The following is a 14,552-nucleotide window of genomic DNA, read 5'->3' as shown; positions in this document are numbered from 1 at the left end:
CCCTGGGATGCTTCTAGAATGGTCCATGCAGGTCTGTGTATTTAAACCAGGAAAGTTTATATCAGGTCCCTGAATTCATTTTTCTGCTTTTATCCAGGAAGTCCTGTTATCAAATGGTTAGGACATTTGATCCTGAGTCCAACAGGTGTACAAGGACTTAAGAAAAGGGTCTTGCTGCCTCACAGTACACCAAGGCAGCATGGTGGTAGCCGTGGCAGAGACTGAAGAGTACACTTTCCTGGGGCAAGATTATTTCGTAAAGACAGAAATATTGGTTTTGGGGTCCTACTCTCCATCAATACATTGAAACTCTTTTTCCATTGCATCTTTGGATGATTAGGGTTTATTTTATAATCCCACCAGTATGATTGGGGCTAAGGGAGTGAGGAAGGAACTTGCAATGGGCATAGAATTTAAATAGGTGCTCAAAAATACTCAGTAATCAAGATACATAATATTTAAAAAATAAAAAAATAATAATACAAAGGCTGGGATTGTTGTAGCTCAGTGGTAGAGCGCTTGCCTAGCATGTGTGAGGCACTGGGTTCAATCCTCAGCACCACATAAAAATATAAACAAATAAAGTTATTGTGTCCATCCACAAATAAAAATATTTAAAATATAATGCAAAAATATTGATGAATAAATTTCAAAATTTTAAGTAAAGATAATATTGGCATGTATCTTTATACCTCCATTCTGGCATTTTTGTAATGGCCAGAGTCTAATGCTGTTCTTTTCTGCACTTTGGGTAATGATCAAAACTTTCTCCCAAAATTCATGCTATAGGAGTAGGTTGTTAATGTTTGTGTTCCTGCTGTTGCAATATTGATTCCTTCATTTTGTCAAATACCAGGCATTAATGTGATACGTCACTGTCTATGTTAGGCACTGGGAACATCATGGTATATAAACAAACTTTTTGCTCTAGCACAGTTTACAGACTAGTGAGTAAGGCAATTACTACATGACTGAATGAACAACCAAAGTAATTACAGGTTGTGGTAAGTGCTGAGAAGGAAATAACAGGACGAGGTAGCTGTAGAGAAACCACTTACAGGTTGAGTGGTCAGGCAGGGCTTCTCTTAAGGGATGACTTTTGAGCTGACAGTTCAAGAATTAATAAGAAATGACATGAAGAGTGGGCAGAAAAGCCTTTCAGGCAGGAGTAGCAAATCAAGGCCAGAGGGAGAGAAGGCCTCAGTGAATTCTGGAAACTGATGGAGTTGGTTGGATGGCTGGTGGGTGGGAGGTGAGGTAAAGTGGCATAAGATGAGGCTAGAGATTAAGCAGAGCAAGTCACGGAAGCCCTGATAGGTCATGGTAAAAAAAAAAAAAAAAAAATATATATATATATATATATATATTTTGTACTGGGTCCTAACCTAAGGGTGCTTTATCACTGAACCACATCCTCAGTCTTTTTTGTTTTTTTAGTCTTGCTAAGTTGCTTAGGGCCTCACTAAGTTGCTGAGGCTGGCCTTGAACTTGTGATACTCCTGCTTCAGCCTCTGGAGTGGCTGGGATCATAGGTGTGTGCCACTGTGCTCAGCTCTGATGGGAGATACTTTACCATCAATGGTGTGTCATAGTTTAATTGGTACTATTCTTTTCTTAAGAAAATGTGTGCCAGATGTGGTGGTGCACACATGTAATCCTAGATAATTGGGAGGCTGAGGCATGAGAATTGCAAGTTCGAGGCCAGCCTTAGCAATTTAGTGAGGCCCTAAGCAACTTGGCAGGTCCTGTCTCAAAAATTTAAAAATGTGCCTTAGGGGCTGAAGTTGTAGCTCAGTGGTAGAGCATTTGCCTTGCACGTGTGAGGCACTGGGTTTGATCCTCAGCATCACATAAAAATTTTAAAAAATAAAATAAAGGTATTATGTACATCTACAACTAAAAAAAAAAATTAAAAATGTAGCTCGATGGTAAATCACCCCCAGGTTCAATCCCCAGTACAAAATAAATAAAGAGAAAAGAAGAGGCTGGGGTTGGGGCTCAGTGGTAGAGCGCTTGTCTAGCATGTGTGAGGCACTGCGTTTGATTCCCAGTACTGCAGATAAATAAATGAATAAAATAAAGGTCCATCAACATCTAAAAAATATATATAAAAAAAGGGAAAAGAAAATGTGCTACCCATTAAATGGTACATAAAATAGCAGTTTGCCTTACATCAACAACATCTTTATATATACATATTTTATATATATATATATATATATATATACACACACACACACACACACACACATATATATATATATATATATTATATACATATATTTTTTGGATGGACCTTTATTTTATTTATTTATACACAGTTCTGAGACTGAAACCCAGTGCTTCACACATGCTAGCCATGAGCTCCACCACTGAGCCACAACTCCAGTCCCCATGAATAACATCTTGATGTAAAATACCATGTTATTTCCTTTAGAAAACAGACCAAGATAAAGAATAATATCTAAACTCCTTTGTACACTAATAAAGTAGGTGTCTGCTTGTAATAAGACAATTTTGACGTATAATGACATATTATGACAGAGATGGGTTAAATCTGCTGTCTCCAGATGCTTTTCTTCCAAACGTGAATAGACTTGGTCCTTTTCCTTCAAAGCTATAAAATCAGGCACACTCTACCTTTCCTGGTGATATATGTGCTGCTTGCTGCTAGGCATTCCCCCACAAAAGATCAGTTCATGTTATATTTAAAATCTGTGGTTGCAATTGATTCTTTTCTTGTTTCTGGAAGTGTTAGGAGCCCTCCTAATAGCTGTAAAATACTCAGTAATCAAGATACATAATATTTAAAAAAATAAAAAAATAATAATACCAAGGCTGGGGTTGTAGCTCAGTGGTAGAGCGCTTGCCTAGCATGTGTCTAGTAGGAGTTTGAATATCAGAGAGCAGTGGAAATTCATTGGGAGGTTTTGAATAGAGGGGTAACCTGATCTAAAATTTTAATGGGGGGGCTGGGGATGTGGCTCAGGCGGTAGCTCGCTCGTCTGGCATGCGTGCGGCCCGGGTTCGATCCTCAGCACCACATACCAGCAAAGATGTTGTGTCCGCCGAGAACTAGAAATTCATTCTCTCTCTCTCTCTCTCCTCTCTCACTCTCTCTTAAAAAAAAAAAGAAAAAAAAAATAAATAAAATAAAATTTTAATGGGGCACTCAGGTGTGGGAAGATTCCTATATTTGGATGTGGCTGAATTAGATTTCTGCCTTAGTTTTGCACCTCTTAGCGGTGTGGTAAGTAACTTAACCTGGTGAAGGGTCCCCAAGACCACCTCCAGGTAGGATGATTCTCTAAGAGGACTCAGCATATAGTTATACACTATGTAATGATTTATTACGGTGAAAGGATACAAAGAAAAATCAGCAGAAAGAAAAGGCACATGGGATGGGATTTGGGGTAAACCAAGCACAAGATTCCAGAGTTTTCTTATAGGGGGTCACACAGAACACATGTAATTCCTCCAGCAATGAATTGTAACACATGTGAAACATTACCTACAAGGGAAGCTCATTAGAATCTCAGGGCCCAGTGTTTTTGTTGGGGTCTGGCTGATCATGGAAGTACCCTCTGCCTCATACATACCAAAATTCCAGACTCTTAGGAGGGAAGCAGGTGTTCAACATGTTTGTTCAAATGTTTAGTCACACACCCTTATCAGTTCTGGGAGTGGCAGGAACCCTCCTAAAATTCAGGTTCCCAAATCAGCCCAGGCTCAGTCCTGCAGGTAGGCCTGTATAATTATAACTTCCTCAGGCATGCTATGTATATGTTCATTAAAGTGAAGATCATAGTGGAACCTTCCCTTCTTATGTCACCAGCACATATATCCTGGTGATATATGTGCTGCTTGCTGCAAATATCAAACCAGGTGAGGGCTTTCAAAGTACTTTTGTCAGTGAAGACATGAGCACTACTTGATGGTGGTTTTAGTGTTCTTTGAATGGCACTGGTGGGTTTTACATTATGAGCTTTCATTCTGTTTCTCATTCAGTGTACTTCACAGAGATTCTTTTCCAAAATTGATGTCTATTTTCCTATATGCTGGATACCATATAGTATAGGAGAGATCAGAGTTAAATCAGGCTCCTGCTCTGAGGCACTGGGGCTGGGTCCTCTGATGCTATCAGTGGTGTGACTGGGATATTTTTTTTCCCTGACTGTTTCTCCAGTTTCTCCTCTCCAGAGATGAGACCCTGCAGGTGGCCAGTGCCCATTGTATAACTGCAGTGTTGGTCCACTCTCCAGTGAAGCATGCCCCAGCTTTTATCCATGCTGACATCCCAGGTAAGGAGGCCCTCTAATCTTCTCCTCCATGGACCCCATGGTTTCAGTTGGAGCCCTGAGGATCACAGCAATGGCAGCATCCTTGTCGGGATCTTTGATAGCACACACCAAAGAAATGGGGTGGGTATAGGGTCAGTTTATGTGAAGTAGGCTTCATAATTTCTTTATCCTCTTGCTACATATTTCTTTATATGATCTTGAGTAATTTGTTCCTGCTTTTTGTGATTTATTTGAATTTCTAGGAGTAAAACCTAGTGTGGGGTGGAGAAAAATCTGTAGGTCAGAAAGGTAAAGGGAACTAATGTTTCTCTAGGACCTGTAAGGAGCCAGGAGATATGCCCTGAGGTGCTTATAAATGTTACCACATTTAATTCCTCACTTTGGTGGGGGGAATGACTAGGGTTTGAATCCAGGGATATTTAACCACTAAGTCACATCCCCAGCTCATTTTTTAAAAATATTTTTTTTAGATATTGGTGGGCCTTTATTTTATTCATTTATTCATATGCAGTGCTGAGAATTGAACTCAGTGTCTCACACATGCTAGGCAAGTGCTCTACCACTGAGCCACAGCTCCAGTCCCCCAACCCACTTTTAAATTTTTATTTTGAGATAGGGTCTCACTAAATTGCTTAGGGCCTCGCTAAGTTGCTGAGGCTGGCTTTGATCTTGTGATCCTCCTGCCTCAGCCTCCTAAGCTGCTGGGATTATAGGCGTGTGCCACTGCTTCAAGGCACATACCCATTTTTATAGGAGATGTGGGTGTATGGGGAATGTAAACCAACTTGAGGGGTTGTAAATGAAATTGAGGGGAAATGAGGCTCAGAGAAGGGTAATAACTGGTTCAAACCCAGAAGGCTCGTCATGGGGCAGAGATGGAATATAAAATCAAGTTTCTCTGACTCTGAGAAATCTTTTTCTGCATCATACTGCTGCTATCCTGAGAATTAAGAGACCTGAGTTCCATAAGTTCCAGACCTACTTCTGCCACTGACTGTGCCTCTCTTGCCTCATTTTCTCCATCTGTTAAAAAGAAATGATTTAGACCAGAACCCTGAATACTTTACAGTTTTATCTGCGAATTGATGACCATGTCTCATGGAGAGGGTGTATGAACAGAAACAGCATCAGGATTAAGATGCTGAATACATCCAAGGCCTTTGTATCAGTTAAAGGGTCGTGATCTCACGGCTGTCATTTATTGTTTTCTTCCCCCCTGCCTGGCCAGAATTCCTCTTTGAGCATCTTTCCTCATCCAGCGAAGTGCTCATCTGGTCCATCTACAACTGCTTGATACTCCTGGCAGAAGAGCCACTCTTCTTTTCCAAGTGTCACACGGTGTATGGTTGGTAGTGTGGGTCCTGTATTAGCTCTGGGTCTAGTTGACGGATGTTTGAAATTGGTAGTAGTAGTAGTAGTAGTAGCAGTGATGGGGAGCTGGCCTCTACTTGAGGGAAGCACTAGACTGAGAATTTCCATCATCTCAAACACATTACCAGATTCAGTATATAAGTACTAATATCCAAATGGTTCTGCTGTTCACTGACTAGCAGAAATATGTTTAGACTCTTCAGCAAGGGAAAGGCCTTCCAATTAGCTGCTAAATGAATTCCTGTTGCACATTAAAGACAGTTCTAAATGTTACTCGGTCTTGGATTCAGTCCCTACATACTCCAGATATATGTTCATCTAGTTAGTCCCTAAGTTTTGTTAATTTCATCCTTTTAAAGTTTCTTGAAACTGTCCTTTCCCCTACCATACTGATGATGCTGTTTTTATTGGGACTTTTTATTATCACATCTGGATTTTTAGAATGGGCACATTTATTTAATCATTCATTTTAAATTTTCTCTTCTTAGTCTATGCCAGGGTAGGTCTTGGATATTTGGAAAGGCCTATAGCATGGTCCTTATCCCCAGGAAGTGGAGAGAGATTTGTGAACAGGCAATTTCATTAGAAACTCTTAGAGCTGTGCTAAATGGAAGCATAAGGACTGTGGGAGCTCAAGGAGGTTTACATCTCTGCCTGAGTGGATCAGGGAAGGCTTCCTGGAGGAGCAGAGGTTCAAGCTGATTCTTCAAGGAGGAGTAGGAGTATGTCAAATAGAGAATATGTAACTTGGTCAGTAGGTATTTACCATCAAGGCCTGTACTGTGGCTTGTACTATGGTAGGGGAGACAGAGATTAATCTAATGAAAGTCTGTCCTTGAAGATCTCCCAGCTGGGTCTCATAGGCTTAACTTCATCAGGGTTCCTCCATAAAGGTTCCTCCAACCAGTAGGTACTACCCAGAGCATGTCACCTCTCTTGGGTGGGTGATGAAGGAACTGCAGAGTACTGATCCCTGGCCTCTGGCATGTCATCTTGAATTAGGGATTGAGGCCGTGGTGAGGAGCCTCCAGGGAAGCCTGAAGCTGACCAACACAGAGCTGCATAAGCAGGGCCTGCTGCTGTTTGCTGAGATCCTGACTAGGTGAGCAAAGTGGGAGAGCATCACACCCATAGGGGCCAGACTGGAAAAGGAAAAGTGAGCTTTTATTTCTGGTGGCCAGCAGTTGGAGTTCACCCATTTGCTTCTCGACTACCATTCTCCAGGCAGCCGGAGGAGATCAGGCTGTTCATAAGCTCAGCCATGTGTGGGGATGCCAGCCGTGCCCTCCAAGAGGCAGTGAGCAGCCCTGTGCTGGAGGTGGCTGCTGAGGCCGTGAAGGCTGCTTCTGCTTTCCTGAGGTGAGAGACCCTGCAAAACAGAGCTTTCTACCAGCCATGTACCTAGGAGCTGGTCAAGGCCAGGCAGCTTCCAAGGGCGTTTTTTTTTACAGTTTGAGTGGGGCTGAGAAGCTGTGGGTTTCATTAAGGAAAAGCTGGAGGAATCCTGATGTCAGTCTCTTAAGGTCTCCCCTCAGGCTGGTCAGGTTAGAGGACACTCTTCAGGCCCCTGCTTAGAGGAGTCTAAGTGGCTAAGTGGGGCCTCTCAACATTCACAGAGTGAGCTTTGTGAGCTTCTCTACATTCTCAGTAAGTGTCTTCTATCTGAACAATTCAGAGGCTCTCTGTTTCACCTTCAGAGAATAAGTCTCTAAACTCCTGCCAGGGTAAGGAAGATAAGTCGCTTTGTTATATAGTCTCATGGAAGGGGTTGGAGTCCATTTGCTTTTATTTGTTTATCTTTTTATGTGGTGCTAAGGATCGAACCCAGTGTCTCACACATTCTAGGCAAGTGCTCTTCCACTGAGCTATAGCCCCAGCCCTCTATTTGCTTTTAAACAAACTAGCAACCAGTTTTTCTGTTTTAGTCTAGACTTTACTCCCACTTCTGTAGGACTTGTTGCTACTAATTTTTCTGCCTTTTGAAGGGTTCCTGGAGCAAATAAGGCTACTTCTTAGTTTTCCTGCTGCTGAATCAGGATTTTGCTTTCAGAGAGCTGTCAAGGCATTTACTTTCAGAGTATTACATATTCATGTCTTTTGTATTTTCCTTGTTGTTTTGAATTTATATCTTGGGGAAAAAAAACAACTCTTTACTTTCATTTTGGAAAGGAGTAGCAGAGATAACTGTACTTGTTGGCTCTCACATCTTAAACTAGAAGCTGGCAATTCTTGAACACTCTCTATCCTTGGTTCTCTTACTGTAGCTTCTCCTCAAATGCTCTTATCTATACACAGAACTTCAGCTCCTAGCTCTGGGCTGATGATGCCCAGATCTATAGTTCTTGACTAACATGGCTGTGTTACTTTCCAGTTACCACAAATTACCATAAACTTGAGGGTTTAAAACAACAGACATTTATGCTTTCATCGTTCTGGAGGCCAGAAGTCCAAAATCAATACAACTAGACTGAAATCAGGATATCGGCAAGACTGCACAAGCTTTAGAGGCTCTGAGGGAGAGTCATCCTTGACTCTTATACTGCTGGTGGCTCCAGAGGTTCCTTGGCTTGTGGCCACATCACTCCACAGTGATCACCTTACCTTCTCCTCTGTGTATGTGTCTAATCTCCCTCTGCTTCTTTCTTTCTTTCTTCCTTCCTTCCTTCCTTCCTTCCTTCCTTCCTTCCTTTCTTTCTTTCTATTTTAGTTTTAGGTGGATACAATATTTTTATTTTTATGTGGTGCTGAGGATTGAAACTAGTGCCTCATGCATGCTAGGTGAGCACTATACCACTGAGCCATAACCCCAGCGCCCTCTGCTTATTTTTGATAAAGATACTTGTGATGACATTTAGGGCCCACCTGGATAATCGTCTCATCTAAAAATCCTTAATTCTATCTGTAAAAGCTTTACCTAGAAAGCAATATGCACACATTTTGGGATTAGGACCTGACACCTTTGGGTATTACCCAAAATTCATGACAGTATTTTCCTGGGCTCCAGACATTTCCAACTCCTAGTGCCGTATTCCAGAAACTTAAAATTCAATTTGTTTATGCCACCAGGAGATAGAGGAAAGATAATTCAATTTTGGATTTAGAATTAGATTTGAATCCTCAACTCCACAATTAATACTCAGTCACTTCTTGCTCCTATGGCCTTTCGTTTCTTGAATACACCAAACTTATTCCTGCTGTAGGGCCTTTCTACTAATTGTTCCCTTGCCTACAATATTCTTCCCTTAAGTCTTTGTGTGACTGGCTTCTTCCTATTCTTCAGGTCTTATTAGAGTGTCCTTCCCTAACTGACCTATCAGGCTGCTCTAGCACCTACCCAACACTCAAGAGTTCTGTTTTACTCTTTTGTTTTGTATTCTCCCCTCCTAAAATATAAGTTCCAAGCTTTGTTATTTTTTTTCATTGCTATATCGCTCATTCCTAATAGGTAGTAAATATATAAATAAAGGATATAAAAATGGATGGTGAGACTAAGAGATCATAGAGTTAAGATGAGAAATTATTTCTTAGCAAGATGCTGAAGTCTTGTCAAAAAGTAACTGAGGAAACCTGTATTTATCTGTTACATTGTTTTCTCAAGTTTTATTTTGTTCCCATGTTTTTCTCTTTTATATTTCTAATAAAGCAATACATTCAAATAATAGAAATTTAAAAGTACAGAGGGTTTGTCCCTGGAGAAATCCTGAGGAGTTTGAATTGAATCCAGGGACCTCAACTTAGGATGAGTGGGGTTCTCTTTTTTTAAAAATATTTTATTTATTTATTTTTTTTTAGTGGTAGGTGAACACAATATCTTTACTTCATTTTTATGTGGTGCTGAGGATCGAACCCAGGGCCTCATGTGTGCTAGGCAAGCACTCTGCCACTGAGCCACAACCCCAGCCCAGGCTTTTTGACAAACATCACAAAAATGAATTTAAAGGCATGTCAGAGATACAGATTTAGACAGAAAAGCAGAGACACATACAAGGGAGAACAGGTCACCCTGAGAGTAAGAGAAACTTTTTGGGGTTCTCAGTCAGTCTCTCTCTCTCTCTCTCTCTCTCTCTCTCTCTCTTTTTAAGGAAACTTTTAAAGAAAGTGGGAATGGGAAAGAATGTGGGGCTGACATTAGTCTTGTGATCATGAGATGGTTTATGTTGGTCTGGCAATTTTCAGGATCTTTAGGCTGACAATGTCTTCATTATCTGATCAGTGGATAAGGTTGGAAAGAACCTTCTTAAAAATATTGTATCTCTTTTCACTTAATCTATTTATTACACAAGGAAATTTTCCCAAGTGAGTAAATTTATGGTAACTCTAAGATTTGCAGATTTCTCAGAATTTTGAGTGTGCTGTTGTGCTCAAATTCGGGACCCCCAAAAGACCACCCGAGACCAAGATCGATGTAAGCAGCAAAGAGGTATTTATTGCAAGCTAGGTTGGTCCTCCACGCGTGCACACAGCAACTGGTGACGCTGAGAGGCCTCAAGCCCAGGGTTTGCAGCAGTTTTATACACTCTTTGGGGAAGGCAGGGACCCCCACATACATCATAACATCTCTTAGCAAATCATCCACACCACGGGAAAATCAAATAACAACTCTAAAACATGATTAGCACATTCACTGGCGGGAACAAGTTGGATAGGGGTGATTGGTTACTACAAGAGGGGGATTCATTTGAACTGATTGGTTTAAGCCAAGAGGGGTGTTCATGCCGAACTACATGGTTTCCCAACACCATAAACTACTGGGAGGGTCATCTGGCATCCCAGGTATTTCCCTGTCTCATGCTGATTGGTGGCTACTAGGGGATTGCTATGGGTCCCCACCTAGCCAGACTGAGTCAGGGACACCTGAGGCAGCAGATCTCTCCTGTTATTTGTAGATAAACAACTTAGCAGGTTGGGAATGTGCCTAGGAGTGCTCTGTGAGTCTTTCCAAGGACAAAGGTCATGTCCCTTCCTTGGACAGGCTTTGCTCTGAGGTAGAGGCTGGTTTTTCAGTGCCAGGCCTGGGAAAGAAAACTGGCTTAGGGAGTGACAAACATTTCCTTTTGTCTCTTTTGTACCTATCTTTTTTTTTTTTTTTCTATCCTGCCTCAGGTTTATAATGAAAATGAGCACCTCTCTAATTCTGTCTCCATGTCCTAAAGAAGACTAATTTAAACTCATTTTGGTTTAGTTCTGTTTATTGTCTCCCTAAAACTATATCTTTATTTGTCAATTTAAGACATTGCTCCTTGACTCTGCAGTACAAAACATCAAGGTTAAGTAGCTTACTTTTTTTGTCTTCTCTACATCTTGGCATTTTTGCTAGTTAATATTTTATGTCGTCAAGCCTTTAAATAATATACTAAAAGCTCGTATTTCCCATTCCCTCAGCTTAAGGCAGTGTTCTGGACTCCCATTCTTTCACACCACCCCATCTTCCTTCTCCTTTTCTCCCTCCTTTCTACTTCTCAAGGTCAGTCAGCTCTATTTTCATTTTACCTTATATAAAGGTTGTTAATATTTATAGTCTCTACTAGAACCATTTTTAAGTCTTTGTGATTTGACTCCCCCTTGGTTCTAAAAATTGAAATGAAAAAACAGCATTTACATTACAATGACTTCAGTCTATCTCCCTTCCCCCTTTGTCCTTCCCTGGATTTGAATCTCTAAACTGGGTGTGAATCCCTGGGAGGGTGAAATGAGTAAACCAGCAGGGTACCAAAGGTGCAGCAGGAGAACAAGTCAGTCAGAGGTTCCCGTGGAGAGCTGGAACTTCTTTCAGGAGGTGGGTGCTAAGGAGACAGAAGTACCTTTCAGGCAGGTGGTAATGTTTGAGCTGTGCTAGGAGAGATGAGGGAGAAGTTTGTGTGTGGAAGGACAGGGTTAGCAGAAGCAGGAGGGTGGGAAAACATAGAGATTACTGAGGGTACAGAAGCCAGTTGAGCCAGGACTATACATGAAGGGGGTTAGTGCTGGAAGAGGCTAGAAAGCTGGTTTAGTCAGAATTGGGGAGACAGATAGGGGAGGGTGCGTTTTAATCCTTAAATGATTTTACTTTTTTAATTTTTTGCAATACTGAGGACTGAATCCAGGGACACTGGGCTATACCCCCAGTTCTTTTTATTTTTTTATTTTGAGGTAGGGTCTTACTAAGTTGCCAAGGCAAGCCTCAAACTTGAGATCCTCCTGCCTCAGTCTCTAGAGCAGCTGGGATTTTAAGTGTGCACTATTGTGCCTAGACAGGACTTTACTTTTGACTTTAACTTCCCAGAATGTTTACTGAGGTGGTCCCTCTTAGGTGCAGTGGTTCCAGAGGGTCTCTGGGAAGCACAACTTAAACGAAGACTAAGGATTAAAACTGTTGAAAAATATTTAAGTACAATGGAACCAGAGTTTGATGATCATTGTAGGTTAGGAACTAAGAGCTTCCAAGCTAGGCTTATGGGCATGCACCTAAGATTCCATCTACTTAGGAGGCTGAAGCAAGAGAAACGATTGAGCCCAGAAGTTCAAGACCAGCCAATAAAACCCTGTCTCCAAATGCACACGAGTGCGCGTGAGCAAGGGAGGGGGAGGGGAGAGAGAGAGAGAGAGAGAGAGAGAGAGAGAGAGAGATTGATTGATTGATTGAGATAGATTTAGAGCTTCCCAAAATGAAGAAGGAAAGGGACAATGAGGCCTAAACTATATATAGTTGACTGAGACACTAACCCTAACCTATATGAAGGCTCACCCAGGGAGGAATTAAAGATGGGAGATTATAGGAAGAGTTCATTTCCCAGTTGCTCCATGGCTCAGGATTCAAGCACTAGGAGTACTGCTTTTCAGCAAGTAACATTCTTGAATCTAGACCTTGGAATTCCACTTGAAATCTCCCCAAAGAGTCCAGTGTGATGGAGCATGCATGTAATCCCAGTCACTGGGAGACTGGGGCAGGAGGATCACAACTTCAAGGTCAGCCTCAGCAACTTGGCAAGATTCTGTCTCAAAATAAAAAATAAAAAAGGATTGGGATGTAGCTCAGTGGCTCAATCTCTAGGACTGGAAAAAAAAAAATCTCCCAAAACATAATATCAGCCCTCAGAAACTAGACATTCATTCCACACATACTTATATGGAAGTAAACAGGCTCAAACATTGCCTTGTACAGCAATCCCAACTGGCAGTGCCTTGCTGTGTCTGAGACTGGACAGGAGGAACCCATCATCACTATGATGAACAATCATCTATCTCTTGCCAGAAGCACAAAGTTCTGAATGATTTTGGCTTCCCAGTTGACAGATTTATTCATGTGGCTTTTTCTCAAGACTCTAAACACATATTGACTCAGACTTCACCTCCAGAGTCAACACTTGTCTATTGGCTATAAGAAAAGCAGAAAGTAATGGCCATTGTTAGAACCAAAACTCAAAACAACCCCTTCTACTAGATTCCTGTGGACCCACACAACAATAACCCAAGTCAGCCTGTAGACAGGATGTTCTGTGCATGTGTTTTGGCATCTCAGAGGGAACTCTGGTCACCAGCACCAGTAAAAACCAGGTTTACAGCAACACAGTGTCCCTGACAGATCAGCAAGCACTCTGGTACCATTTAAGGAACACTAAGAAAAGGCATATGCAGTCAGCCTTCACCCATCTAGATACCTCATTGTGGTAGGGTTTGCTGACAAACTATACCTTGTGTATAGATGATACACTTCTGACAAATATCTCAGTGTCAGAGGATGCAGAGAGGTAAAAACTACTGGAGATAAAGGTCCAGTTTCTTAGAAAGCTAGGGTTGAAGAACCAACATGCTGAGGAGGTGGGACCAAAGCCTGTCTTACAGAACTATAGTGGCTCAAAAAAATGCAACATTTCTTCCATCAAACTCATAAAGTATGTGGTTCTACCCCTGTTTTCTTATACCAACCAAAATATTTCATTAAATCTAAAACTTTGTGGGATCCCACCTACATTAAGTCTGCTCTGTGATCTTGGATTCTTAACAAATATTGAAAAAGAGAATCTCAAGCTGGGTGTAGTGGCACATGTCTGCAACAATCCCAGTGACTCGGAGGCAGAGGCAGGAAAATGGCAGGTTTGAAGCTGGCCTGGGCAACGTAGGCACTAAGAAATTTAGAGAAAGCCTGTCTCTAAACAAAAAATAAAAAGGGGTGAGGATGTAGCTCAGTGGTAAAGCACCCTGAGTTCAATCCCCAGTATGAGAGAAAGAGAGAGAGAGAGAGAGAGAGAGAAATCAGGATGTACATCCTAGCTGGGATGGTGAGAAAGAGATTGACAGGAGCTGGGAATTGGCCAAATTACAAATTATGCTCTGGGCATATGTGAATATATCACAATGAATTTCACTTTTATGTATAACTATAATATACCAATTAAAAAACAATGTTAATAAATTAAAAGAAGATCAATAGAATAGAGGATGGGGATTAAGGAGAGGGAGGAGGAGAGGGAAAAGGAAGTACTGGGGATTGAGAAGAATGAACATGTATACCTTTATGAATATGTCACAGTAAACCCCACAATTATGTATAAAAATAATGCCTTAATAAAAATATTAACATAGGGGCTGGGGCTGTAGACCAGTGGCAGAGTGCTTTTGCCTAGCACATGTAAGGCATTGGGTTCGTTCCTTAGCACCACATAAAAATAAATAAAGGCATGTTGTCCATCTACAACCACAAAAAATTTAAAAAATATATATTAAGGGCTGGGGTTGTGGCTCAGAGGCAGAGTGCTTGCTTCACACATGTGAGGCACTGGGTTTGATCTTCAGCGCCACATGAAAATAAATAAACAAAATAAAGATATTTAAAAAAAAATATATATATATGTATACACACACCCACAAAAAGGAACCAGCAGTGCGGTTTTCAGGCTTTTC

General features: G+C 41.3%; 1 protein-coding gene across 1 annotated transcript in view; it reads left to right on the top strand.

Moving 5' to 3' along the window:
- The window catches only part of Mei1 (meiotic double-stranded break formation protein 1), a 79,101-nt gene that overhangs the window by 21,493 nt on the left and 43,056 nt on the right, over nt 1-14,552 (top strand). Inside the window, exons 8-11 of the mRNA XM_026405912.2 lie at nt 4,187-4,301; nt 5,530-5,646; nt 6,675-6,774; nt 6,897-7,031. Of these exons, the coding sequence (XP_026261697.2) occupies nt 4,187-4,301; nt 5,530-5,646; nt 6,675-6,774; nt 6,897-7,031 (467 nt within the window). The remainder of the gene's footprint in view (nt 1-4,186; nt 4,302-5,529; nt 5,647-6,674; nt 6,775-6,896; nt 7,032-14,552) is intronic.

Source organism: Urocitellus parryii, chromosome 5 (assembly GCF_045843805.1).
Source record: "Urocitellus parryii isolate mUroPar1 chromosome 5, mUroPar1.hap1, whole genome shotgun sequence".
Taxonomy (NCBI): domain Eukaryota; kingdom Metazoa; phylum Chordata; class Mammalia; order Rodentia; family Sciuridae; genus Urocitellus; species Urocitellus parryii.
Note: the sequence above shows the minus strand (reverse complement) of the source record. Positions and strands in the feature narration are given on the sequence as shown.